The sequence below is a fragment of the Falco peregrinus genome, chromosome 6, assembly GCF_023634155.1.
Source record: "Falco peregrinus isolate bFalPer1 chromosome 6, bFalPer1.pri, whole genome shotgun sequence".
Classification (NCBI taxonomy): Eukaryota; Metazoa; Chordata; class Aves; order Falconiformes; family Falconidae; genus Falco; species Falco peregrinus.
In genome coordinates, this window is record NC_073726.1 from 2,993,104 (window position 1) to 3,018,348 (window position 25,245).

The 25,245-nt window shown below is 46.7% G+C and overlaps 1 protein-coding gene across 6 annotated transcripts in view; it reads right to left on the bottom strand.

The window, feature by feature from the left end:
* Window positions 1-8,076: 8,076 nt before the first annotated feature.
* Window positions 8,077-25,245, bottom strand: part of CELSR1 (cadherin EGF LAG seven-pass G-type receptor 1) — a 173,232-nt gene continuing 156,063 nt past the window's right edge. For 2 of the 6 annotated variants that reach the window (XM_055808883.1, XM_055808882.1), the window contains exons 26-35: window positions 20,047-20,159; window positions 18,618-18,697; window positions 17,227-17,353; window positions 15,164-15,289; window positions 14,705-14,841; window positions 14,079-14,182; window positions 13,074-13,241; window positions 11,888-12,130; window positions 11,317-11,581; window positions 8,077-10,290 (exon numbers count right to left, since the gene is read on the bottom strand). In XM_055808883.1, the coding sequence (XP_055664858.1) occupies window positions 10,266-10,290; window positions 11,317-11,581; window positions 11,888-12,130; window positions 13,074-13,241; window positions 14,079-14,182; window positions 14,705-14,841; window positions 15,164-15,289; window positions 17,227-17,353; window positions 18,618-18,697; window positions 20,047-20,159 (1,388 nt within the window). In that variant the 3' untranslated portion in view covers window positions 8,077-10,265. The remainder of the gene's footprint in view (window positions 10,291-11,316; window positions 11,582-11,887; window positions 12,131-13,073; window positions 13,242-14,078; window positions 14,183-14,704; window positions 14,842-15,163; window positions 15,290-17,226; window positions 17,354-18,617; window positions 18,698-20,046; window positions 20,160-25,245) is intronic. The other 4 variants (XM_055808888.1, XM_055808886.1, XM_055808887.1 and 1 more) reach the window with 4 other exon arrangements.

Below are 25,245 nucleotides of genomic sequence, written 5' to 3' on the forward strand. Positions count from 1 at the left end.
GTGCCCCATAGCAGGAAGGTTTAACCAAAGCTGTTTGTAGCATAGCTGCACGGGGCTCAATGAGCGTCTGCTACAGCTCCTCTAGGATGGAGGCTTTTTAACAAATGCTCCGCTTCCCTCTTTTCTTTAAGCATCCCTAAAACTGGATGCAGCAGCAATCCAGGATGGCTAATGCAGAAAATTCATAAGCTAACATGCCGCTCTTCAGTGGAAACCTCTCTAGCAATGGTCTCAATTCACTTTTGGGGCACAGGGACTTCGATTTTATCATCAGAGCTGAACCTCATGGTTCTACTGAAGAAACCTCATCTGAGGAAGAGGTGAGTATGGACAATTTCTTAGCAGAGGCTCACTGAGGAAGGATGGAGGCTTCTTGGCGTCAGTGCAGCTCAGCCTCTTGCCATGATGATGAGCAAAGACCTTTGACAAGATAAAGCAATTGCTGCTGTTGTTCCCGGTGAATCTTGCCGTCCTGCTGGGAGCTAGGAATTAGCAGGCATTTGTGAAATTCAACTTGCAAATAGCTTCTTGCATGGGATGTTTTACCGCAGGTTGCACAGATCTGGCGACATGGAGCTTGCACGTTTAGAACAGCGTTTCCAAATAGTTCTAATGTTCAGAGCGGGTAGTATGTTTCTCTTTCCATCCCATGTGTCTCTCCTGGGTAAGGGTCTTAACTACTGACCTGCTGTGTGAGACCCTTGCTCCTCTTGTACGTAGAGCCTTTGGCAAGGGGAGGTTTATTCTGTCCTGCACAGGGACACGGCTTCTCAGGGGAGTCTGGCAGAGCAGCCTATATAGAGGCGCGTTTCTATTGCTGGATCTGGCTGTTACATGCAAGACGAGCAGCCCCACCACCAGTTCCGACTGTGTACGTGAAGAGGACGGTGGTTTCAGTAGCATCAGTCCCACCCAGCCAGCGCGCAGTAGTGTTGAGTTGAGAGCGGTGCCTGAATCCCACGCTGCAGCCTGCCCTGGGGCTTGCAGCCCAGCCCATCACAAATGCTTCTGAAATTTTTGCATTTTGCGCAGGGGCACACCTGTCATAGCCTGGAAACAGGGAGGCAAAGGGGCGAGGTGAGAGCGGAGGTCAGCGCCTGGGGCTGGGCAGTTGGGCTGCCCGCGGGGGACCATCACTGACACCATCTCTCGTGCAGCCTTTGCCAAGGCTGGAATTTGGCCAAGATTGGGCTTGAACTGGGTAGGAGCAGTCTGACTAGCAGGTGAATTTTCTTTTTTTCTTTATTGCAGAAAACTAGCGTCGACATGCTTTTAAAAATTCGTTGGCTTTTCAGTTTGTTGTCCTTTTTCTCCCACTTTGGGCAACAGCTTGCAAGCAGCCGATTTCACTTTCAAGTTGTCATTAAGCTTTTCAGGTCTTGAAATATTTGGTTTCAAAGGCTGAGGTGAACAACTGTTTACAAAAAAGGACTTTTCCCTTCAAAAGTAGAGAACGTGGTAACATGATTTGGATCATGTAACTGAAAAAGTATGACTCATGTCAGCTAAAGGCTGGGACTGAATTGGCATTTCTGTTGTACCCTGTGAATATGTTTGAAACCTTTGTCGCTGAGTGTATAATGGCTGAAAACTTGCACTCCAAGTACGGTTTTATTCCAGAAGTACTTGTGTAAAACCTGTCTTAATTGCTCTCCTGGTTTAGTTTCTTCTTGGCAGTGTTCCTGCAGCTGGTCTGGCAGAGCTGGAGGACAGGGCTCCCCCCGTGCACGGGGGGGTTGTCGCAGGGTTGTCCTCTGATGCTGTTTTCACTTGGACAGCTGCTTCGGGAGAGGTGAGGTGTTGCACAGGCATTGTGAAGGGCTTCATTCGCACTGCGGCAGGTCGATGTTTATGGTCTGGCAGTAAAAGCATTGGCTCTTAGTGTTCACATCGGCTTGTAGGACTGAAGGAAGTTTTCATCCTCCAGCTTCAAAATTAAGTGTTCATGTGCTTTCTCTCTTTAGCTGCAAACCACGGGCAACAAAGCTGATGTGATTTTATGAAGCTTTCTTTTCTTCCTTTTTAGAATAGATTTATCTTTTCAGCGTAATCATAAATTAGTAAACAACTTTTTTTTTTTAATGCAACAGTTCATACATGTATAAACACACACACATAGATATTGCAGTTCAGCCCCTGTGGACGAGGCTGAGCCCTCCCTGGAAGCTGGGCGAGGGCTGTGTGCAGCCGCCTGTGCTCGCTCGCCCCACAGGTGACGGGATGGGAGCGGAGTGAAGATTCGCAGCACAGAGTTTCACAGCACAGCCTCCCCCACCTGCATTTCAGGGTCACGTCATTTCAGCGGTAAGGGTACAACTTCCCCGTCCACCGTTATTCCCAAACCAGAATTTTCAAACCCCTCTTTGATCAAAAGACCCCTTTCAGCTCGGAGAGTTCAGCAGGGAAGTCTCTGCTGTCCCTTCTTTACCCAGGAGGGTGTTGGGTCCTGCAGCCGGCGGTGGCAGTGAGCTGCAAGGGGCATCTGTTCTGCCACCGAACAGCCTCGGGGTCAGGCCGTGGGAGCGTGCAGCACTGTCCGCTCCGTAGCAATGGGGGGTGCACAGCAGGGTCTCCTGGTTGCTCTCCACAAGCATGTGACCCTGTTATCGGTCACATTTATGGTACTGTCAAAAACAACCCCCCAAAAAACAGCAAACAAAAAGAGGCCGAGATTTCATTGCAGCTGTAAACCAATCTTGGTGGGAACTGTCAGCAGAGATGAAGCCCTTCTATCTGCTGCCCACTGCTCCTGTGGTTCGTCAGCTTCTCCAGAGGTCTGGTGAGCTGGAAGGCAGGAGGAAGCTTCTGAAGGCAAGAGGCTGTTCCAGGGAATGGGGCAAATGTGAAAAGTTGATGAGTGAGGCTGCGGTGAAAACATCGTGGGTGGGCTGGGGAGGTTGGAGCCGACTGATCCATCAGTAAGGATGAGCATGGATCAGAAAAGGTCAGGTTGAAACTGCAGATTTCTCGGAAAGCCTTAGGAGCTGGTTTCTTTAAATCGAGGTAGTTTAATTTCTCCAAGCAAAGGAAGACCAGTAGCCCTGACTACTACTAAGGCCAAAAAAAAATAATACCCAGACCCAAACGGGTAAATGAATCAAAAAGATTTGTTTTCTGGGTAAGAAACAGGGAGAAACATGAATGAGGGGATAGGTACTGGCCGCCTGGCCTGGGAAATGGGGGGGTTATGAGCACGGCGGCAGCACGCACAGCTGGGAGATGATGGTGACAGTAGGTGAGGAGGATGTCCCGCTGATGAGGAAAGTACTTGCAACACGCACAGTTTATGAATAGCGTTTCAAAACGGCTTGCTCTGCATTTCTACGTCTTTGCATGCTTTAATGAATTAAACATAATGAAATTATCTGTTAGAAATGCGGTAATTGCCCCAACGTTGATGCAGCCAAGGGACATGCCGTTTCCAGCTTCAGCACCAGGAGGCACCAGGACATCGCGCTCACCCCTTCCAGCGGTGGGCATGGTCGGTGGTTGTGAGAACAGCAATTTACACATCCCTAATTCTGAAGTTTTCCCCTTTTATTTAGATTTTTGCTGAGCCAATGCATCGGAAGAATTGCCACTCAGTGGGTTTGCTCAAGGCAGGGGTAAAGCCACACTGCCACTGCAGCACGCTGATGAGCCAGCGGAGAAGCAGCAGCTTTTTAGAGGCCAGGGCAGCGATGGTGGGATGGTGGCACGTGCTGGGAGCCCAGGCAGCAAGGCAAACACACGCTTTTTATTTAGAGCTCAGGCCCTGCCTATCCTCCATCCCTGCACTGTGCTGCGCTGGTCATTTGCTTTCAGTGTCAGTCTTAAACTTCATGTAGTTCTTGAGTGGCTGGAGGTAAAAAAATTGTTGTTTTTTGAGAACTAGCACCATATTCTTACACTTACTTGAGTGTGTGTGGGGTCTGGTGAACACTTAACTCCTGGGTTTGGTTTGCTCGATCTCTAGGATGTTTTTTTTTCTAAAATGTGTTTTACTGAACGTAATGCATCAGTTAGAGAAACCTGAGAATGGAAAAAGTTAACATACTCCTCATTCTATGCAATTTTACAGCATATAGAATAATTTCTTCAACACAAAAGAGCTTCAAACTCACTCTGAAAGTTTAAGGTCCTAGAAAAAATGAACTACATGGAGATGTTCCCCTTAATCAGACCCTACCTGCAGAAATGAAATTTTCCCAGGGAACTGCCCCGCTCCAGAGTTTGACAATTCGGTGGCACCATTTCCATTCAGTAGCACCATCTTTTGAAGATGCTCCCAGGAAAACACCAGCCTTGCAATTGCAGCACATCCATTCCTGTGGGGAAAAGCAAGAGGAGGCCTGCTTCCAGCAAAAAGTTTTGGCAACTGAAAACTGACCTGACTGCTCTGTCCTGGATTTTTCCAGTGGTGCTGTGGAGGCTCGTGGTGGAAATACCTCTGCTACTTGGTGTCCCTGTGGGGCTCCTGGGTTTGTCTCTGGGGCTGCAGTGAGCTGGACTTGCTCTGCCAGCAAGTGCTGGTGGTGGCTGTTACCCAGCAGTTCTGGCTGGCGGATGGGTCCTGCCAAGCTTCAAGTTGGACTCTTGGAGAAATGGTGAATTCTTTTTATTCTTTTTTTGCTCTGAGAAAACCCCTAGGTAGGAAAGAGGAGACTCAGAGTTATGTAGCGCTGACTTGATGGGAGCCAGCTGTTTCATCCCTCTGTGCATCCAGTTCTCTTCTGATTTTAATGAAATTTGGTCAGAACAGAGAGGAGAGGGTCCCCCACATCCTCTGCAGCAAGGAAGGTTCCCCGGTGTGTTCTTCTTCCCTGGGGCAGGTGCTGTAGAGATTCCCTCTCTCTGTTTCCCAGCCTGCTGCTTTCTGCAGGGCTGATGAATGCCAGCACAGCAGGAAAACCCTGGGCTGTGCCCACTGCTCGTTGCAACCGAGGAGGGGGGACTGAGGAATTAGAACCAGCAGAGGAACGCTTCTTCTCTTATTTGAAAGTCTTCAGGGGAATTTGGATCTAAATAGGAGATGAGTAGTAGCACACATCTCTTTTGCAACCTGTACATCTCAAAGGCTTCGTACCCAGCCCTGCTGCAGCTCCTGCCTGATGGCAAAGCAAACTCAGCTGGTCTGGTACAGCTTCGTTACACTGGACAAGGCTTTGTATAAAATGATAAACATTAAAGAAGGATGGATTATAAACATAAAAAGGACTGGTATACAAAAATGAGATAACTAGATACGAGGCATCTGGTGGATTTAAGATCTGTAATGGATTAAAGGTAGTTTTTATTTTAATCTAGCTACTTAAGGTGGGGTTTTCTGCTGTTTGCACATTTTTATCTATAGTTCCTCACTAGGAGTACTTGAAAGGCTCCTCTACAGCTTGTGCCACACCAACCAGCTCCATGGCAGGGGAGAACTCTATTAGCAAATCTGCTATATGTAGTAAAACTGTGTGATGAATTTATTACAAATTTGAAAAGTTTCAGGCATGACTGAAGATCACTCATTTTATGTGCTACTAGTGCTTATTGCTGTTGTAATACCTAGAGAAATAAATTGGAATAGCCTACATGTGTTTTAAGAAGGTGTTTTATGGTATAAGATTTTTACACTGAGCCAATTTTCCACCTAGGTTTTAGGGCGAAGGAGATAGCGCCAGAAGAATATCTGTGAACTGATTAGTAGCCAGGTCTTGAACCTTATTTAAACCACAGGGCCATTTCATGGAGCAGTGACTGTCCTCATCTGGCTCTGCAGTACTACAGCAGTACTTGAACTGCAGAGAAAGCAGAAGGGTTTGCTACTGAAAGGGGTTGAGACTGGTGACTTCTCAGGTAGCTCCCTGCAAGTTACCTCCTTTCTGAGTCCAGAGGGTGAGCATCACTGAAGGATCAGGAGGTAAATACTCTCTAAGTACAAAAGGTTTATCCTGGGAATTGGAGCAGGCAACTCCACTTGTGTGCTGCTTGCCACGACTAACGCCCTGACTGCAATGGGCATCAGCCGTAACTCATCCTGGTAGCTAATGCTGCTGTACTGAGCACCTGCCGTGACAAGCCAGCCCAGTGGAGGCAAGGTTCCTCTCCAGTTAGAAAGAGGCAGGCTTAACGCAGATGGAGCTTGCAGCAAATTCCAAGGGATGCACCGCACGTATCTGCATCGCCCGCAGAGGCAAGCTAAATACTCTGCTAGAAACAGGAGCATCCTGCTGCCGGCGTGCTCCAGCGAGAGGAACCAACATCAACAGAAACCTCTCTGGGGCCACCTCGGTTGCGCTGGCTCTGCTGCAGAGCACAGTGCCGCCGGGAAGCCATGCCCGGGGCAGGTGGCTGCCCGGGAAGCTGGCGTGTCACTCGAGTGAGTGAGAAAGAAAATATAGACGCTGCTTTTGGTTTGTGCTTGGTGTAACCCAGGTGAGATCAGCCAGGAAAGTTGGTCGCTTCCCTTGGACAACCTGGTGGAGAAGAGCCGTGTCAGGCGTGCCTTGTGGGCACGGCAGCTCAGCCCCTCCTGACCGCCCGCTCGCTCCCGTTCGTTTGGCCATTTTGTGCCAGTGGAACAAACCCTAACCCTTACCCCTAAAGCCAGCAGGGCTTTTCCCTGACCCTTTCCATCCCTGAAACCTGTGCCCTGTGCAGCTGGAAGTGAAGAAATTAACCATTCCAGGCTTTCTCATTTGTTTTATCCAGAAAATTGAACCATGTAAGAAAATGTACCGATTTTTCTCAAAGTCAATGTATGATTTACTGCTTCACCTGGAAGCCTGTTCCCTTCACTAGCTGCCAACCACAGCAGCTGCTGTTCTGCACTTGATTCAGCAGGACGTTCCTAACATGAAGGGAACATGTAGAACAGGTCCAGGTGAAAGGGATGTTTAAGGATATTTATTTACTTTAAAACCAGGTATTCTTTCCCCTCAAAACATCCTGGCCTTTTGGGAGCTGCTTTTATAACTAATGAAATTTCTGCACAGCTTTTTATTACAGGTGGGTTAGCTCGTGCCATAAACGTGGGGCTTTGCTTTTCTTTCTGAGTAATGGTTTCATTGCAGATCCTGCCCGTTTGCCTTTCCGCTGCAAACCCTCCAGCTGGCTTTGGTGGGTGCTCACTAGCACTGGGAGTTTTGCTGCTGCTGAGTGATTTTCCAGCAGCACCCAGCAGCTCGGTGCAGGAGCTGTGGGCTGTGGAGGCTTCCTTGGCGTTGCTGTCCCCATGGGAGCCCAGCTGGGACCTGCCTCCTCTCGCCAGTGCCCTGCCTGGCCAAGGATCATCTGGTGCATCGCACGTGGAGCTCATCTCACCACTGTATTTCTCTCATGCTGTTACTCCTGCCAAAGCTGTGCTGTGCCGGCGGGCTCTGGTGGGGGACTCTGTGGCTGGGGTGGAAGCACCGGCGTGGGCTCTCCCTGGTTGCTTTTCTAAGGTCTTCCCTTGCCCTGCCAGTCACATCCATCACTTGCTGATGCAGAGGGAACAGCAACTGGGAAGCATTTGCTTGTGGAGGTTTTGGGGGAGACCTGTTCCTTCCTCTGCTGCTCACCCAGCAGAGCTGGTGCTGGAATCACTTGTACTTTATAAATACTTTCACTGCATTTAAAAACATCGCACGCAGGGACCCCCTGTGCCAGTTGCCCTGTATATACATGCACAGGACTTCACATGATCATTATTTCCACAAGCATATGAATATCTAACAAAAACACAGACACGACTCAACATTCTTCACTTGGAAAGTGTCACGTAGGCTTAACATGTGAACGAGGTCATTCGAGATGGACTTCCAAAAAGCTGCCATCAAATGACCAAAAGCTAGAGGTTTTCCTGCAGTGTGTGTGTGTGTGTGTGTGCGTGTGTGTGCGTGTGTCCATCTGTCCACCCGGAGCAAACCCCCCATGTGACACAGCTTGGGGCTGGAAGCATCCTGCAGGGAGCAACACTAGCAGCTGATGTTTTACAGCCTCTGCTTCCTCCCGATGGGTACCCATACTCCCCGCTCCTGCTGCTGCTTTCTAAATGCTGGGAAATGCCATTTGGACCCTCAGCATCTGTACTGCCCTTAACATACATGACCAGAGGAAGAACACGACTTCAAAAAAAAAAATCTTAATTTATTGTAAATTCTCCTTTCATCTGTGCTGCAATTCCAGTGTTCTGCACATTAATAAATATACATTTGTTAAAAAAAAAAAAACACAAAACCTCCAGTGTCTAATCTGCCATAAAGCTTTTACAAAGTCATAAAAATAGGTTTTAATTTTTTTTGTCATTAATACAACTGACCCTCATTTACTGCAACAATTATGATCAAAATAAAAACTACCTACATCTCACTGGGACAAAATATACATACACAGATGTAAAAACAACTAGCATGGGTTATACACAATGCCTGAGCACACAGCCAAGTGCCAGACCCTTAAAACATTCAAAACATTTTTCCATCAGAAAACGTCACACAGTATGTTGCATAATTTTTAAAGGAACAGCATCCTCCCTCCCGCTCCACTTCTAAAGGCCTCCTTGATACATTTGAAAATGCATAGGAATATAATGAAACCAAGATTACAGTATATATTATCTCATTTTTTCCTCGACTCCTGCCTTTCTTTTAGCTTGATTTTCTGTTTTTTCTCTTTCACACACAGGGTTACACACAGAAAGCCAGTATTTTCCCCAAGGGGCTGCTATGGTGAGCAAGGAACTCCTGAGAGGAGGGGAGGTCACAGCTACACCACTGCCGCCCTTTGAGTTGCGTATTCCCACCCCGGGGAGCCACCAGCAGAGCTCTGCCCCATGCTGTTGGATGCAAACTTTTTCACATCTTGCTTTTCCTTCTCTTGTAAACATCTCAGGAAGGTGAGGACAGCAGACAGGCTATGCTTAACTTTCCTATACTTGTGAAACCAGCACATTTTGTGGGAAATACGAAACCTTAACCCTCCCAGGTGCTTTTTGAAACACCAAGGTCAGGGCTTTGTCAAAGAGCTGGATGTCCTTAAGGACTCGTATTTCTGCTTTGATCGGCAATGTGCTGACTCTAGCTGGAAAGAAATTAACAATAAAATAAAATACTGTGCCTGAGCAGAACTTGCCCCGTGGGAGGAGGACCCTCTTCTTGGGACGTGCAGAGCACTGGTTTGTTGCAGAGCCAGACCAAAGTCAAAACCTATCATGCAATGACACCACTTGTTGGGTTTTTTTTGTTCTTGGTAAGGGAAATACAGATTTGACTTCTTCCAGACAAGGACTGTGTTGAAATCAACTTATTTTTAGTCCTGAAGTTCAGTTGCTGAACATTTCAGTGCACTTGAGAGAAGAGGTCAAAACACCAAGAAATGAAAAAAACAGAACATTTTTTGTGGGTTTTAGAAGAGGTTACAAAAAAACCACCATACTGTGTCCTTAAAGTGTTCCAAGATCTGTCAACAAAGCTTATATAGTCGTGGATTTCGATGTAATCTTTACTGTATTACTCTGAAAACTGCATTGTCTCTAAGGTGGCTTCCATGCAAACCTCAGTTACTTTATCAAATGCCAAATTCAAGTAAAATTGTGCAATGTTCATATAAAAAATATCAAAACCTCTTTTAATTGATTTCCTATTATCAAATTAAGAAGATCAGTATAAATGTAAAATATACAAAGGAACTTTTTCTTTAGCAACACCATACAAAATATATAAAAGTATCTACACTTTTTATATATATATAAAGTTGCTTTTTTTTCTTAAGACAACAGGTCCATAGGGAGGTGGATAGAGATGCTGGCATAGAAACGAAAGGACACTTGTTGGGATATTGCTCCCTAGAGCCCAGCAAGCCGAAGGGTTCACACTGTAGCCGGACAAAACTCCACAAGAGACGTCTCCTGGTGCTCGTCTTAAAGGCTCCTGGATTGACTTGCTGTAGGTCCGCTGTGATAATAACAGGTTTTTCCTTGGTTCTCCCCAGTAATAAGCAACCCCTGCAGCACTGTCCGCGCTGCGAGCAGGTATCCGTCCCTCACAGTGCGTCCTGTGGCCATTTCCATGCGTTTTGGCATGGGTTCATGTCGTGTGGAGCGTACCGCACAGCAGCCTTATCGCAGGCGCATCTGGGCACTGTGTCTCCACCATGAGCAGTCAGGAGTCTGCCATAACGTGAAACCACGCAGGAATCGATGCCCACCTTGTCCTCCTCGCTACGTGGCCGCTCTGATGAAGTCTGAGGAGGGCAGGCAGCAACCCCGCAGCAAGGAGTCCAGAACCGTGCAGCAGTGATCACAGTTTCCTGATGGTTCAAATTGAAGTTTCATTACTGCCTCTGTTAGTGAGAAGAAGCAATCATGCAGACTCAGGGTTAAACAGGCACAGGCAAACACTCCACTCGAAACCACCTAACCCCTTTTAGTAAGGGCTCATGCTCCCTAAAGTTACCATGCCTTGCCAATCCAACACTTGCAAGGGGGATGCTGCCCTGGAGGGGAAGACCCGCCGAGAGAAAGAATTCCAGGCAGTACACAAGAGATGCACTCTTCAGAGGAAGCCTATGGAGGGCTTGTATTTGGCTAATGCTTAGGTGAAGATGCAAGGTTCACACAAAAATCTTACAGGCTGTTAGAAACCTGGTATTTCAAAGACAGATTCATGTCATCTGCCGTCCAGAGTTTTACATTAAGCAAAAGGCACGGAGATGAAGCAGTTGCCTAGCACAGGTTGGCTAGTTATTCTCCAGTCATGACAGTATCACCTGGTAGCAGCAAGTAGTTAATGCTTGTTAAAGGTATCTCTGTTTCCTAACTAACCAGGATATATTTCATCCACCAGTTCCCAGCTACCCAAAGACGTACTTTTACAGTGAGCTGGGAATGGTCTGTGCATGCAGACAAAATGGGTGTCTAAAGCACCGTGGGACAATGTCAGAGTTAAAACCGGGTGAGAAATTTTCTCAGTTTGGAGAAAGAATGAGGCTATATACATAAAATGTATGCACAGACTTTATGTATGGCTGTTGTCCTCATTTTAAATGCAAGAATTACGATGAGTAACAAGGTTTCTGAGAATACCCTTTGACTGAGAGCTTGCTCAGCCTTTTGTTAATGTTTGATTTAGTTTACAATGGCAAATATGCACATCGATCATCACGCGGCAGGTGGGAATTGTGCACCTGGTAACTTAGGGTCAGTAGCTTGATGTGGCACTTTTCCTGCAGCCTCTGGATCCCCTGCCCCAGCAATGTTTTCCCTCTGCCCAACCGGACACCCACACCATGCTCCCCCCAGGGCTGGAAAGTGGAGGCAGAGGCCAGAGCCATGGGAGGCCTGCCAGGGCATCCTGACGTGGCACTTACTCTGAGTCTGAGGTGTCGGCATGTCCTGTTCCCACGTGGACATTCATGGCCATCCCGTTGAGCTGGTCTCGAGACTGCTCCCTTCGAGCATTTTTTACTGTCACCCCAGAGTCTGAGGGAGAGCGGACCCCATCGTTTGTCCCCAGGGAAGTAGTCCTGGATGAGATCGTAGTCTGGTTGTAATCTGATAGCTTTTCCCGCAGTCGATTCTTCATATTCTTATCCACCAGGGGGGGAGGGTAGGTGACTTTGTTTTTTAAGATGCCTGTTATGGAAAAGAGGGAATAATGAGAATTTTGAAATGTATCAGTAATTTCCTATATGAGGCTGAACACATCCAATAAGTTACTTTTTATATTCCTTAATTAGACTTCTAGTTTGTCGCTTTATTTCAAAACCAAAAGATTAGGCTTCAGCCACTACCTACTAGCTTCCCGTGGCGTATTGAGTTACACGGGCTGGAGCCACTTGGAAAGCGTTCTTTCCTGACAGAGCTACCATACGAACTAATTAATGACCGTTGACCCCCCAGTCCCCCCATCCGGCTGTGAGGCTAGGCTGGCTGTCCTACCTTTCCTCTGCTCTGGCTGCTGGTTATTCTGGTGGGACAGAGGTCTGTTCTCCTTCTGCTGCCCTTCATTCTCATTGTCCTGCGGTACATCATTGCCGTGGTTCACCTGGTTTTCCCTGTGAAGCTCTACGTTGACCTTGGTCTCAACTTTGAGTTTCTGTTTCCCACTGGCGTCCTCACCATCGCTGGCCGTTACGCACTCTGTGGGCCAATAGGGTTTCACATGATTGGGAAGGGTATCAACTGCAATGCAAAAAAACACTAGCTCGAAAACCACTTTTGATATGTTTTCTCAACCGCTGCCCAGCCAGACCTGTTCTCTTTGGCTGGGGAGGAGCTGTGTGTCAAACCAGAGCAATTCTTCAGATGATCCTTGCTGGACTGCACTGCCCTTGAGGTGCAGCAGCCCCCACAAAGTACACCTGGTAGGATGGAAGGGTGTCCAAACCCTTTCCAGAGCAAGGTCGCTGTGGAGAAATGTGAGGCAAACGACCTCTCAGCTCTCCAGAGCTGGCAATCCCGCTGGCTCCTTGAGGAGGCTGGTTTCTGAAGGGTGAGGGCACCGAAGGCACCTTGTGCTGTGTCTGTGCCAAGCACCAGCACACAGCCTGGACATTTGCCAGTCAGAGCTGACTTATCTTTAGGACAAGATGAACTGTGCCTAGAAATGCCTGCACCCTGCTCATCACCAGTATTAATATTAACGGCCAGTGATCTCCAGCTCTTTAGGACAAGAAACTCCCCAACACCACTAAATCCACATGCCTGTATTGCATGAAGAAAGGTGGGTATGTCTTCCTTCAAAAACATTTCTGCACAATATTTCTGCCTTCAAAACAGCCATCTTCTTCCTCCTCTTCTTCTTCCTTCATATGAGACTTTGCTGGCGGGGTAGCACCATTTCCAAGTGCTGTGGGTACCCACCTGCAAAGGCCACTCTCTGCCTGAGCGCCCTAAGTCGCAGATTTGCTCAAGCATCCTTTTACTTGTGCTCAGTCACCCCTGTGAACAAGCTTTTGGGAAGAAGAAAGGTCTCTAAGCTGGAGACGACAAGGATCTCTGTAGAAGCACAACAGCAAGGATGCTGTCTAGGCTGTATGGTAGTCTGGCAAATTTGTCCCATCTACTCTAAAGATATTTTATAGACAGGAATAAACCCATTGCTCTCCCCTTGCACGGGGAGTACCTTTGGGTGTGCTGTGGACTGGGCCATGTTCATTGGTTTTGGAAGTAGATGTGTTCCATTTTTTCTCTGTCTCGAGTCCATCTTCCTCACTGTCTGATGAATGGGAGGAGGCATAAGAGCTGCTGTGTTCATCAAGGGACAGTTCGCTGTCGGAGTCTGAATCATGCTCTACGAATGCAGAAAAGGGAAGCACAGCAATCACAGTGTGGACAGGAGCTGAACGAATCAATTTCACAAACGCACAAGGAGAAAGAAAAGGCGGGTGTCTGGTTCAGGCCATGCCAGGGATGAGCTCTTACGTCCCTAGGTGTACACAGGGTTAAATCACAAAGCCTGCGGCATCAATCTGAGTAATTTTAGGAAGCACAATCGCTTGGCTCAGCTAGTGGGCAGGACCTTTTATGTGCAGGGAGGGTGCAGAACAGAACGGTGACACTTTTTTCCTTATTCAATGTGCAGAACAGCACGTCGTGCTTCACAGGATCCCAACCAACACGACACACAGGCAAACCAAGGTACCTAGAAATATCAAGAATCTGCAAATGCACTTAGAAGACTTAAAAACTGCTGCAAGGCAACAAAATTTATCAATGTGACCCAAATTAAAGGAAAACAGACAGAAGACACTTATCATTTTCTTGTACAAAACACAGGGCAGTAAAGGAGGATATTGCCTCAAGGTCTCAAATGTTAAAACATCACCAATTAAAAATGAAGAGCAACAGCACATCATTTGTGAGGAAGAAAGGGGATGCCAGAAACTGTCAACAGCTGTGACAGCTGTCAGATTAAAACTGAACCATCACAAGAAGCAGATACCTGATATCTCCATTTCAGGATTCCCTTGTAAGGCAGCCATTGCATAGCTTGTTATACCAAGAGCATAATGAGAATGAGATACACCAAGTCAGAATAACTATTCTTCCTGTTACAGAAGCCTTTGAAAAAAGTGCTGAGAAGGAGAAGGTGCACAACTGGGCCAAAGCATTTAGAAATCATTCTTACCATTGGATTTTGATGGATTCCTATGAAATATGGAGGAATCTGCTTCAGTCTGACCAGCCCTTGCTTGACTTAAGGATCCACTGAGCTTATGAGCAGCCTCATCCCTTTGGGAATAAAAACAGAGGACGACTTTCTTGGTCACTTTACTGTTCTTAACAACAAGGCAGACAGGCAGATGAGATTTGTCTGGTCAAACGTAGACAGCTGCAGTGGACACTAGCCAGCCTACGCTTGATTGGCAATGTGGTCAAGCAAGACATAGGTTATCCTAACGTCTTTCTACAGCAAGCCATAGGTTATCCTAATGTAGCTGTCTGCCTTTGGCCACACGAATCACACTCTGAAAAAGCCTGAAGTTAATAAGCTAAATTGCACTCCTTGAGACATGTCTGAATTTTAACAGGCAAGCAGCACGGCCAATGTAGTTATGTTAACCACTGCACTGTTTGAACTCCCCGCTGAAGACGCATGCAAAAGAAAATGCATGACAAATTACAGTCACATGAAACAGAACTGTTAAGACATAAAAAAAGTAGCATTTGAACCACAACATTTCTGTTTTCCACAAGAGCAATGAAAAAGGGAAAGGCAAGCACCTGAAAGCCATGCACCTGCCACCTGATTACCTGAGAATATAAGCAAGGTAGCTATTGTGGCTCTTGGCTGACCTGACGGTGCTTTCTAGGGAGACAGTGGATTCCCCAATAGTTGTGCGATACATATTTGGCTCTTCTATATATGTGTTGTTACAGTTCAGAGATCGCTGAAGGGAAAAAAAAAAAAAAAAAAAGACACAAAGCAGTAGTGAATGATCCTACCCAAAGCTCATGTTACCCACAAATGTACGTAGTTTTGAAGGGACCAAGCGGGTTTTGACGTTGACAAAAAGAATTCTTTCCTCCCAAAAGTTTTAATTAAAATAGCAATCAAAATTTTTGAGAGAGGCCATCAGTAATCTTTATACAAGTCACTGAAAGCAATCAGACAATTCACTTAATTACAGACAAGCCCCCCGTAAGTTTATTTTAGGTAACTTCTACCAGCAAAAGGATGTGGGTTTTTTTTCCCCAATGTTTTTTCCTTACAGTTAATAATGTAGCTCTTGTTGCAGTGGAATCGTCTGGAAGAGGTTTCTTCCCAGTTAAAGTGTTCTTCAAGTGCTTCCTGACTTCTTTGTTAAATACGCAGTGGAAGAAGAAAATGAACAGCCCCTGGATCATTTTAGAAAGAGGAATGATTCATTACTACCAAACTGCAAATACAGATATTAGAGAACAGCCGTTTTGAAACAACCCCTGAATTCTAGTTCGTAGTCCATGATTTCAATAGCAATAACTGCTTTATGTCTTTGACTGAAATGGCACTGACTGATCTTATAAGGACTTCTTTGTAATTTGCTTCCAAGTTCAAATGTGCATAAAAAGCCTGGGAGAATCTACATAACAATGTGTTCCTCTAGGATTTACAGAGCAGAGCTTGTGGTAGGTGCCACCTTCCCTCGTTATTTGGGAAGAAACCCAAATATCAAAAAATCCAACAGGGACCTCAGTGTCCCACTGGAAGACATTGCAGGAAGTTTCAGTGTTGTACTGGCACTAAGGTTTTAGAGCTTTTACACCGATGATGAGACAAAATCAGTAGCAGCACATAAAAAATAGCATAGCCTTTAGTGAAAACCTCTGGAAATGGGGAACTTCTGTGGTAGTTATTCTTACTTCTGTTGGTTAGAGAACTTTAGAAAGCCTTGTGAGATGTGGAGAGGTACTGGAGGCAGAGAGGTCCCAACTTTTGCCCCATACATTCCTTCGTTCAGCAATACCTCCTGGTGGGAAAATCACTAACATTTCCAGAGCCGGGCAGTTGTTGGCTGCCAGGAACACACATTAACAGCTTTCACTAGGGGCAAGGAGCACGCACGTGCGTGCCTTCAGATGTATTTTCTCTGAGGGAACTCACGCAGCTGCCAAATCGTTATCAATTTTGGTTGGAGATACAGCATATAGAAGCCTCATGAAGTTGCAGCTGTACCAACATCACAAGATGCCTGCATTTCATGATTTCAGCCAAAGCAATTGACTTAGAGTAACTTTAAACTTCAAGCTCACTTTCTGAACATTCAGTCAAACACAATCTTAGCTGGCATTAGCACTTTGGGATTATTCATTAATAAAATTCACATAAATGTCTCTTTAAAAATACAAGTTCAAAGAAAGCAATGATATGAAATGCCACATACCACTGTGCCTCTCTGGACAAGTTTGGAGAATTCCAGCTGCCGACTTTCCTTCCTTTCATAAGGTTTACATTTAATTTAGTTTTATTTTAGGCTTGTGGAAGCCTGGTTTTACAGCCTGTGTAGGTGTATTCATTTCAGAGCACACCAGCTGACGTGGCAAAATGACCTTCTCCAGTCTGGCCTATCTCATGTGCTGCCAGGGCACGGACAGTCATCTCCAGAGGAGACCCATCAGACTTCTTTTTTTCCTTTGGCTGCAATTTGTGGCTGTGGTGCTGCAGTTGACCAGAGTGTCCTGCTAGCAGTAGCTGTTTTAATACTGCAGGCACTTGCCATGACAGTTACGGCCATCCTTGGTCACATTCAGATTGTGACCAGCATGAACCTTCATGCCTACTTCCATGCCAGTCTTCTACAAATAACTATTTTCTGCATCTTTAATCAATAAGTGTATACTAGGACGGGCTACCCAGTAAAACCCTAATGCAATGAGTTGTATTTCAAAATCATTATCTGACTTACTTCCTTAAACAGTAACTTAATTTGTGAAAGCCTTGAATTTGGAGCCGTTCACTCTGGGTGAAATAGAAGTCTCTTGTTTGCGGTAGCAACAGAACAACCGTTAACAACGAGCACACAGAAGATTAGCAAAGATTTTGTCTCTAGGAAGATAGAGGTATAATTGCCTGCTGTTATTTAACCGTCACAGGTTACAATAGTAGAGCACTTATCTTTAGAATGACTACAAGTGAGAAATGCAATTACGCAAAGTTATGGTTTTGGTGAAAAGAACCCTCTCACTGAGAGAAGAGAGCAAAAATTGCGTTTGACGTCTCTGTCCTTCTTACGTTAGCTCATGTTTAGCAGGTTTTTGGAGGTCTGGGTGCAGCAGCACACTGCCATCCAACTTACCTGCAGGCAGCTGAAAACTGCAAAGAGATAGTGAAATGTCATGACATCACTGTTCACTGCCATCAGCCCCAGCAGCCACGTGGCACTGATGAGCACCAAGAGCAGGAATGCTGTTCGCAGCACAGAGCTGTAAAGCAAACACAGACAAGCATTTGCAGTATGACAGGATACAAGATAACAGCCCGACCACGTGCCCAACGATTCAGCAACTGGAAAAGCCCTTTGGGAAAATTAGGGCAGTGTTCACCAGCTCCCAGTTCCCAAGTCTCTTATTGCACTACTCAATGACTTATCATATTCAGGTAAAAAAAAACGTGATTTCTTTTCAAGTTTGTTCCCAAGGTTTTCTTCAAACACACCAGGCTGTTTGTCAAGCCCATGCTGTTCACCCTTGTTGACTCTGGGGAAGAGATCTGGGCAGCAAATGCCCCTGTCCGTCTCATTTCTGTTTTTCAAGTTCACTCTCACATTCTTTTTCAACATTACAGCCCAAGGTTTTGGATTGAGGGCACTCGGGAATATTTGTTTGCTTAAATACATTGTTTCTACAAACACTTTCAAAAGATGGTCACAATTCTAGTGGCAAAAGTGTTCTACTGTGTGTAAAACAGCTGCCGTTAAATTAGCAAATATACCCCATTTGTTTAGGGAGATTTAAAAAATAAACTTAAAAAATTTACCCAACAGCCAGGGCTGAATAAATAGTTAGAAGACGACTTTCAAAATCTCATACAGCTACTTATTTGGGAAAAAAAAAAAAAAAAAGGCTGTCTCGCCACTAGCTAATCACGTTTCAGTTCACAGATAAATTCTGAGCTTCGGTTAAAAGAGACGTTAATGGGAACAGGCTGCCACAGGAGGCAGAAGGTTGCAGTTTGTGAGGCTTTCTGCTCATCCCAGAGGAAACAGGATGGGAGGAGGCTGGCCCTCAGCACAGGAACCTCAACGAGTCCCTGCCAGGACATGGCTGGCAACCCAGGCATTCAGTGAGGGGAACCCTTCTGAGCCACGGGTGAGCGTGGGGATACCCAGAATTATGCCTACCTGGGCATGCCACAGGCGGAGGCGAAGTGGCAATGTAGTAGGGACTATGATGAAAGACCTGGGAGGACTGTAATGATACCATCTGGAGGCCAGACCTCTCCCTCTCCCCTCCCTTCTCCTGCCTACAGTTGGTGGTGGTGCAGAGCACCATGGTGGAGGTTTTACAGAGCCTCCAAGGGAACCCCAGGAGTAGGTGGTGAAGCAATCACCAATCATCTTGGCCAAGGTTTACTGTCTCCTCTAAATATCTCTTTTATTTCCTGCTCCAAGACTTGCTTTTAGGCAATTCTGCCCCTTTATTATTCCTAGCCAGAACTTTTTCTACAGGTTTTTGAATCCAAACTTACACGACTCCAGTTTTTTCAAATGAACGTTGCCTTCGTCTGCACGATGCTTTCATTGCTAATATAAAGATGACAGTGTTTATCTGAAAGGGAAATTGAAATAACAGCATGAATTCTTTCTGTACATTTGTTAGAGCTCAGTTTTCAATTAAAATGTGATTTTTATCCTAAAATGGTTCACGGTGCCAAGAATATTTTTCCTTCAATGTACAGGTCTCCAAGTTCCCAGATCCACCTCGTTTTAAGCTGACATGGTCAAGAACATCCTGGGACTTGACCTGGATAAGACTCAGTAAGATGGCCCTAGGCAAAGAGGCTTGAGTGAAAGATAGGAACGTTTGTCCTTGTCCAAACCAGAGTCCACTCAGCCCAGCATCTTGTTTCAGCTGAGTCAAACCAGAATATAAGAATACAGTAACAGAGCAAGCATACTGAGCAACTGATAAGTCCTGTGAATAAATATACTCCTCCAGCCTCCACCAATTTCCACAGCTGGGATGTACTAGGTGAGGTGGTGCATTTGTACTTAATCACTCATAGTGAATATCGATGCCGAGAAATTGTCTGGTCATTCACTTTCCAAAACTGTGCAGAGCTTTACCACCGCCATCGTCCTGTTTCTGGGAGTTTCTAACTTTGCTCTCTGTGGTGAAATGATGCAGCTTGTCTAGTTTGTTCTGAATCTGCTGCCTCCTGCTACCACTTGTGTTGGAAAAGTCACTGAATGGTTGCCTCCACAGTCATTTTCTCCAGGCCACCACACTGTTACAGGCTCTTCCCTCTCTGGTTCTCTGCAGCTTTCTCTTCTCTAGGCTGAAGGCTGCTAGTCCACTTAGTTGGACCTCCAGCGGGGGTTGTCCCATGCCTTTCATGACTTGTGACCCCAGCCTATACTGCTTCCCAGTTTACTTCATACTTTTTGAGATAGGGAGACCAGAACTACACTTTGGTATTCAAGAAGGAGTCACATCACAAATATTTATCTTCTGGTGCTCTGATACTGAGGGAAGCTTTAAGGCAGAAGTTAAACACCAGCCCATTCTTTTAAATTTCTGAAATTGGAATTATTTAATATTTCTTTAGGACTTCTGGATGAAGTGACTTGTTATGGCTCGTTTTGCTGATTTGTTTAATAAGCTCACTGACCAACCCTTCAAACATGGAACAAAGCAAATGGGAAAAAATAAATAGGTTTCTGGCCATACAGCCATTGTTCCACAAGCAATCTTTACACTGGCAAGCAGCCCTCTGATTTTCAGGAGCTTACCTCATGCCTTATCTGTTTTAAGCAAAAGAGGCAAGTTTGAGTAAATCAGCTTCAAATGCAAAGAATACAGTTGCTTCATATTATGACAACTGTTTGATAAAACAAGAGAAAAAAAGGTAGCAGTAAGGAAGAGACAGCTCCAGACGCCAAGTCCACCATACTTACAACTACAACAATTACAATGGGCCCAGCAAAACTCCAGATAAGGGTGTCATGAACAGAAAGCCAGCAGAAATCAGGGTTCCCGTAGCCTTGTGGATCCAGACCAACAGCAAGCCCTGCGTCAAAAATGTAGAGAAAGTACATCAGAAAGGTGCTTCTGAGATCTTCTGTACAACCAGGCACGTTTTCAAATCACTGTCTGGCAAACAAAATGATTGCGGCAAAATGTGTTCAGCAGCAGAGTCCTGGAAGTCAAAATCAAGGCAAAACCAAAGTCTTTATGCTGGTGACTCCATATCAAATGATACTATGAGTTTTGCCCACCAGAACAAAGTTCAACTGCATGAAAATGACAATAAATTCAAGTCCCAAAATAATTCTGTTTCAGCACAGTTTTATAGTCATGTTCACACAGTATGATGAAGCCTTGAGGCGGAGTGACATGTTGAGGAATTTCAATAAGCCTATACAGCAGAATAACATGAATCATAACTGAGGTGACATCTATATTACAAAAAAAAGTGCATTCTTAACTGCTGTGAGGTTGCTGTTACTATAATAACACCAGAGACAAAGGAACCTGGGAATTCACAGGAGTTAACCGCTTGAGCTCAGGTGGGATTCATTTTAAGCTGCCATCCCAGGTACCTCATCTTGGTTTCAGCACTGTTTGAAATGGAGTTTGCCAACGCCCCCAAGGCAACTGAGTTAAGAACACACATTTTATTGTGTTATTTTTAAAGCTTGGACAATTCCAAGGGAGTCCAACCTCCACCTGCTGATTTACAGAGCTGCCTGGTTTGGTGACCTACACAGTTTGCCCATATGGTGATGGACTGGGATTCCTACCTTTGACCTGAAAAACCATAGAAATGTAGAATTATTTTGCTTGGAAAAACCTTCAAGATCATCGAGTCCAACCGTTAACCTAGCACTGCCAAGCCCACCATAGGCTGTGTCCCTAAGCGCCACATCTACACCTCTTTTAAATACCTCCAGGAACAGTGACTCAACCACTTCCCTGGGCAGCTCATTCCAATGCTTCACCACCCGTTCAGGGAAGAAATTTTTCCTAGTATCCAGTTTAAACCTCCCCTGCAGCAACCTGAGGCCATTTCTTCTTGTTCTATCACTTGTTCCATGGGAGAAGAGACTGACACCCACATCGCTACGACATTCGGTCAGGGAGTTGCAGAGACTGATAAGGTCCCCCCTGAGCCTCCTTTTCTCCAGACTAAACAACCCCCGCTCCCTCAGCTGCTTCTCACAGGGCTTGTGCTCCAGACCCTTCACCAGCTCCGTTGCCCTTCTCTGGACACGCTCCAGCGCCTCAATGTCCCTCCTGAAGTGAGGGGCCCAAAACTGAACACGGGATTCAAGCTGTGGCCTCACCAGTGCCCAGTGCAGGGGGACGATCACTGCCCTGGTCCTGCTGGCCACACTGTCCCTGACACAAGCCAGGATGCCGTTGGCCGCCTTGCCCCCCGGGCACCCTGCTGGCTCATGCCCAGGGCTGTCACCCAGCCCCCCCGGCCCTTTCCCCCCAGGCAGTTCCCAGCCCCCTGCCCCAGCCTGTCGCGCTGCGTGGGGCTGGTGTGACCCAGGGGCAGGACCCGGCACTGAGCCCTGTTGAACCTCCTACAAGTGGCCTCGGCCCATCGGCCCGGCCTGCCCAGACCCCTCTGCAGAGCCTCCTGCCCCCCAGCAGATCAGCGCTGCCCCCAGCTCGGTGTCACCTGCAAACTGGCCGAGGGTGCGCTCGGTGCCCTCGCCCAGGTCATTGATAAAGGCATTAAGCAGGGCTGGCCCCAGCACGGAGCCCTGGGGACACCAGCTGTGACCGGCCGCCAGCGGGATGTAACTCCGCTCACCACCACCCACCGGGCCCGGCCGGCCAGCCAGCTTTTAGCCCAGGGTACAGTACACCCACCCGGGCCATGAGCTGCCAGTTTCTCCAGGAGAATGCTGTGGGAAATAGCGTCAAAAACTTTACTAAGGTCCAGGTAGACAACATCCATTGAGCCTTTCCCTCATTCACTAGGTGCATCATCTTGTCATAGGAGATCACATTAGTCAAGCAGGGCCTGACTTTTATGAACCCATGTTGATTGGGCCTGATCGCCTGGTTGTCCTGTATGAGCTGTGCGATGGCACTCAAGGTGATTGGCTCCACAACCTTCCCAAGCACTGAGGTCAGGCTGACAGGCCTGTAGCTCCCCGGATCCTCCTTCCAGCCCTTCTTGTTCACAGGTGTCACATTTGGTAACCTCCAGTCAACTGGGACCTCCCTGGTTAGCCAGGGCTGCTGAAAAACGATTGAAAGTGGCTCAGCGAGCACTTCTGCCAGCTCCCTCAGTACCCTTGGGTGGATCCCATCTGGCCCATAGACTTCTGTGTGTCTACCTTATGTAGCATGTCGCTAACCATCTTCCCTTGAATTATGGGGGCTTCACTCTGCTCACTGTCGCTGTCTTCTGGCTCAGAGAGAACAACTGGTATTACTATTAAAGACTGAGGCAAAGAAGGCATTAAGTACCTCAGCCTTTTCCTCATCCTTTGTCGCTATGTTTCCCCCCCCCCCCCCCCCCCCCCATCCAATAAAGGATGGAGATTCTCCTCAGCTCTCTTTTTGTTGCCAATATATTTATAGAAACTTTTAAAATTGTCTGGCAGTAGCCATATTAAGTTCTAGTCGGGCTTTGGCCTGTCTAATTTTTTCCCTGCATAACCTCATGACATCCTTGTAGTCACCCTGAGTTCTCTGCCCCTTCTTCTAAAGGTCATAAATTCTTTTCCCCTGAGTTCCACCCACAGCTCTCTGTTCAGCCAGGCTGGTCTTCCCCACCAGCTCCTCTTTTGGTACGTGGGGACAGCCTGCTCCTGCATCTTTAAGATTTCCTTCTTGAAGAATGTCCAGCCTGCCTGGACCCTGTGGCCCTTCAGGGCTGCCTCCCACAGGACTCTGTCCACCAGGATCCTAAACAGGCCAAAGTTGGCCCTCTGGAAGTCCAAGGTGGCAGTTCAGCTGCACCCCCTCCTTACTTCTCCAAGAATCAAAACCTCTATGATTTCATGATTGCTATGCCCAAGACAGGCTCCAACCACCACATCACCCACAAGCCCTTCTCTGTTCACGAAGAACGGGTCCTTCCCTTGTTGGATCACTCACCAGCTGTGTCAGGAAGTTATCTTCCACACATTCCAGAAACCCCCTGGACTGCTTCCCCTCTGCTGTATTGTACCTCCAGCAGACATCTGGTAAGCTGAAATTCTCCAGAAGAACAAGGGCTAGTGATTGTAAGGCTCCTCCCAGCTGCTTATAGAATATTTCATCTGCCTCTTCATCCTGTCTGGGTTGTCTATAATAGACTCTTACTTGCCTTGTTGGCCTTCCCCCTGATTCTTACTTGTAAACACTCAACTCTGTTGTCACCATCACTAAGCTCTAGACAGTCAAAACGCTCCCTAAAGGACAGGGCTACTCCACCACCTCTCCTTCCTTGCCTGTTCTGAAGAGTTTATAGCCATCCCTTGCAGCACTCCAGGCGTGTGAGTCACCCCACCATGTTTCTGTTATTGCAACTATATCATAGTTTTCCCACTGCATGATGGCTTCCAGCTTCCAGCACACTACACCAGTGTGCATTGGTATAGATGCACTTCAGTTAGGTTATTGATCCTGGCACCTTTTTTTTGGGGAGAAACCCCAGTTCCTACATGACCATTCTCAGGTGCTTCTGTGGTTTCTGACACATCAATAACCCTTGCCTTTGCCCTCACATGAATCTCCGTTCCCTCCCTCCTCTGAAATGGCAGATTGAAGGACCTCACTAGCACATCGCCTCTCAAACACTGGCATGCTGCCCCAGGGCTTACCTCCAGCAAGCCTCATTTTATCCCTTTCCCCCTTCAAATCTGGTTTAAAGCTCTTTCAAAGAGTCCTGCCAACTCCTGTGCAAAGATCGTTTTCCCTCTTTGAGACAGGTGTTCCCTGTCTGCAAAGGTCTTCCTTCTTCAAGACACGGAAATTGATGCCTATGAGGCTTATGGCCAATGACATATGGTAAATGGCTACAGCATGTTGTCTGGGCATCGGGGGCACCTATTGCGTTGAGCGTATGTCCTGACTGGAGCAGGAGGCCAAGGCTGACGGCAGTGCTGCTCACCGCGAGAAGAATTCATGTGCATTAATAAATGCCTTGTTTGAATTGAAGCCCATGTGCGTTGGTGAAAAGACACTGAAAAAGGGAAAGGTAGCTGCGTTTCACTCTCGCTGCTTAAATCTGGCCCAGAGCCAATATTCACATCTGGTACAGGCCTACGGTCTATGAAAATTAAACTGGCTATTTGGCAAAGCAGTGGATATTGGATCTGTTTTCTCTGCAATGTGGAATGAGATAGGACTGGTTTCCCTCCCTGCTCTCACTGGCCCTTCCACCACCCCCTTCAGCAGCTGCCATTCAGAAAGAATTAGCCATAAATGATTAAAGGACCATAAAGTATTTTATACAGATGTGATTATATAGACAAGGTCTGTTTCCCAGGACTTGATTTCCCCCATTAGCGGGACTTAAACTACAGTTTGGCCAAACATCTGGCTCTAAAAGTAATTGGCAGACAGCAACATTTTTTCACTCTCAAAATCCTACCCTGAAGTTCTCCATTAAACAAATAGGGCAAATTGCAGTCTTTGGGTACGAGGTTCAGATTTTACTGCAGTCAACAATATGTTCAATAACACTACCCAAAGGCAGAATTAAGCCAATGCAATATAATACAGAGAATCATTTTGGCACATCAGTTGAATGCTGCAACCTGGCTGTCCTGAGCAGACCGAGTGTGTGGGCTGTGTGACAGCTCACTGACGTTTGCAGGAACTGGGGCTGGCCCTGTGGCCAAGTGTCCTGTGGGGACCAGCACCTATCCCAGGAGCGTGCCAAGAGCACGCTGTGGGGAGGTGCTGCCAGAGGCAATGTTTTGACCCTTCTGAGCTCCTGTGGGCTCAGCGGCGCGTCTGACTCAGGCAACTGTGGGTCAGCCTCTGCTCTCTTCTGATTCATCGCCTTGCTTAGTATTCACAGCAAAGAGTAGATTTGGGAAGTGCCATTTTCTGGGGGATATTGGTTTTAGGGCTACGTAAGAACCTGTTTTAACATAAGCACTGCAGTCTCCATGGCAAAGCAGTTGCTGCACACATATGCC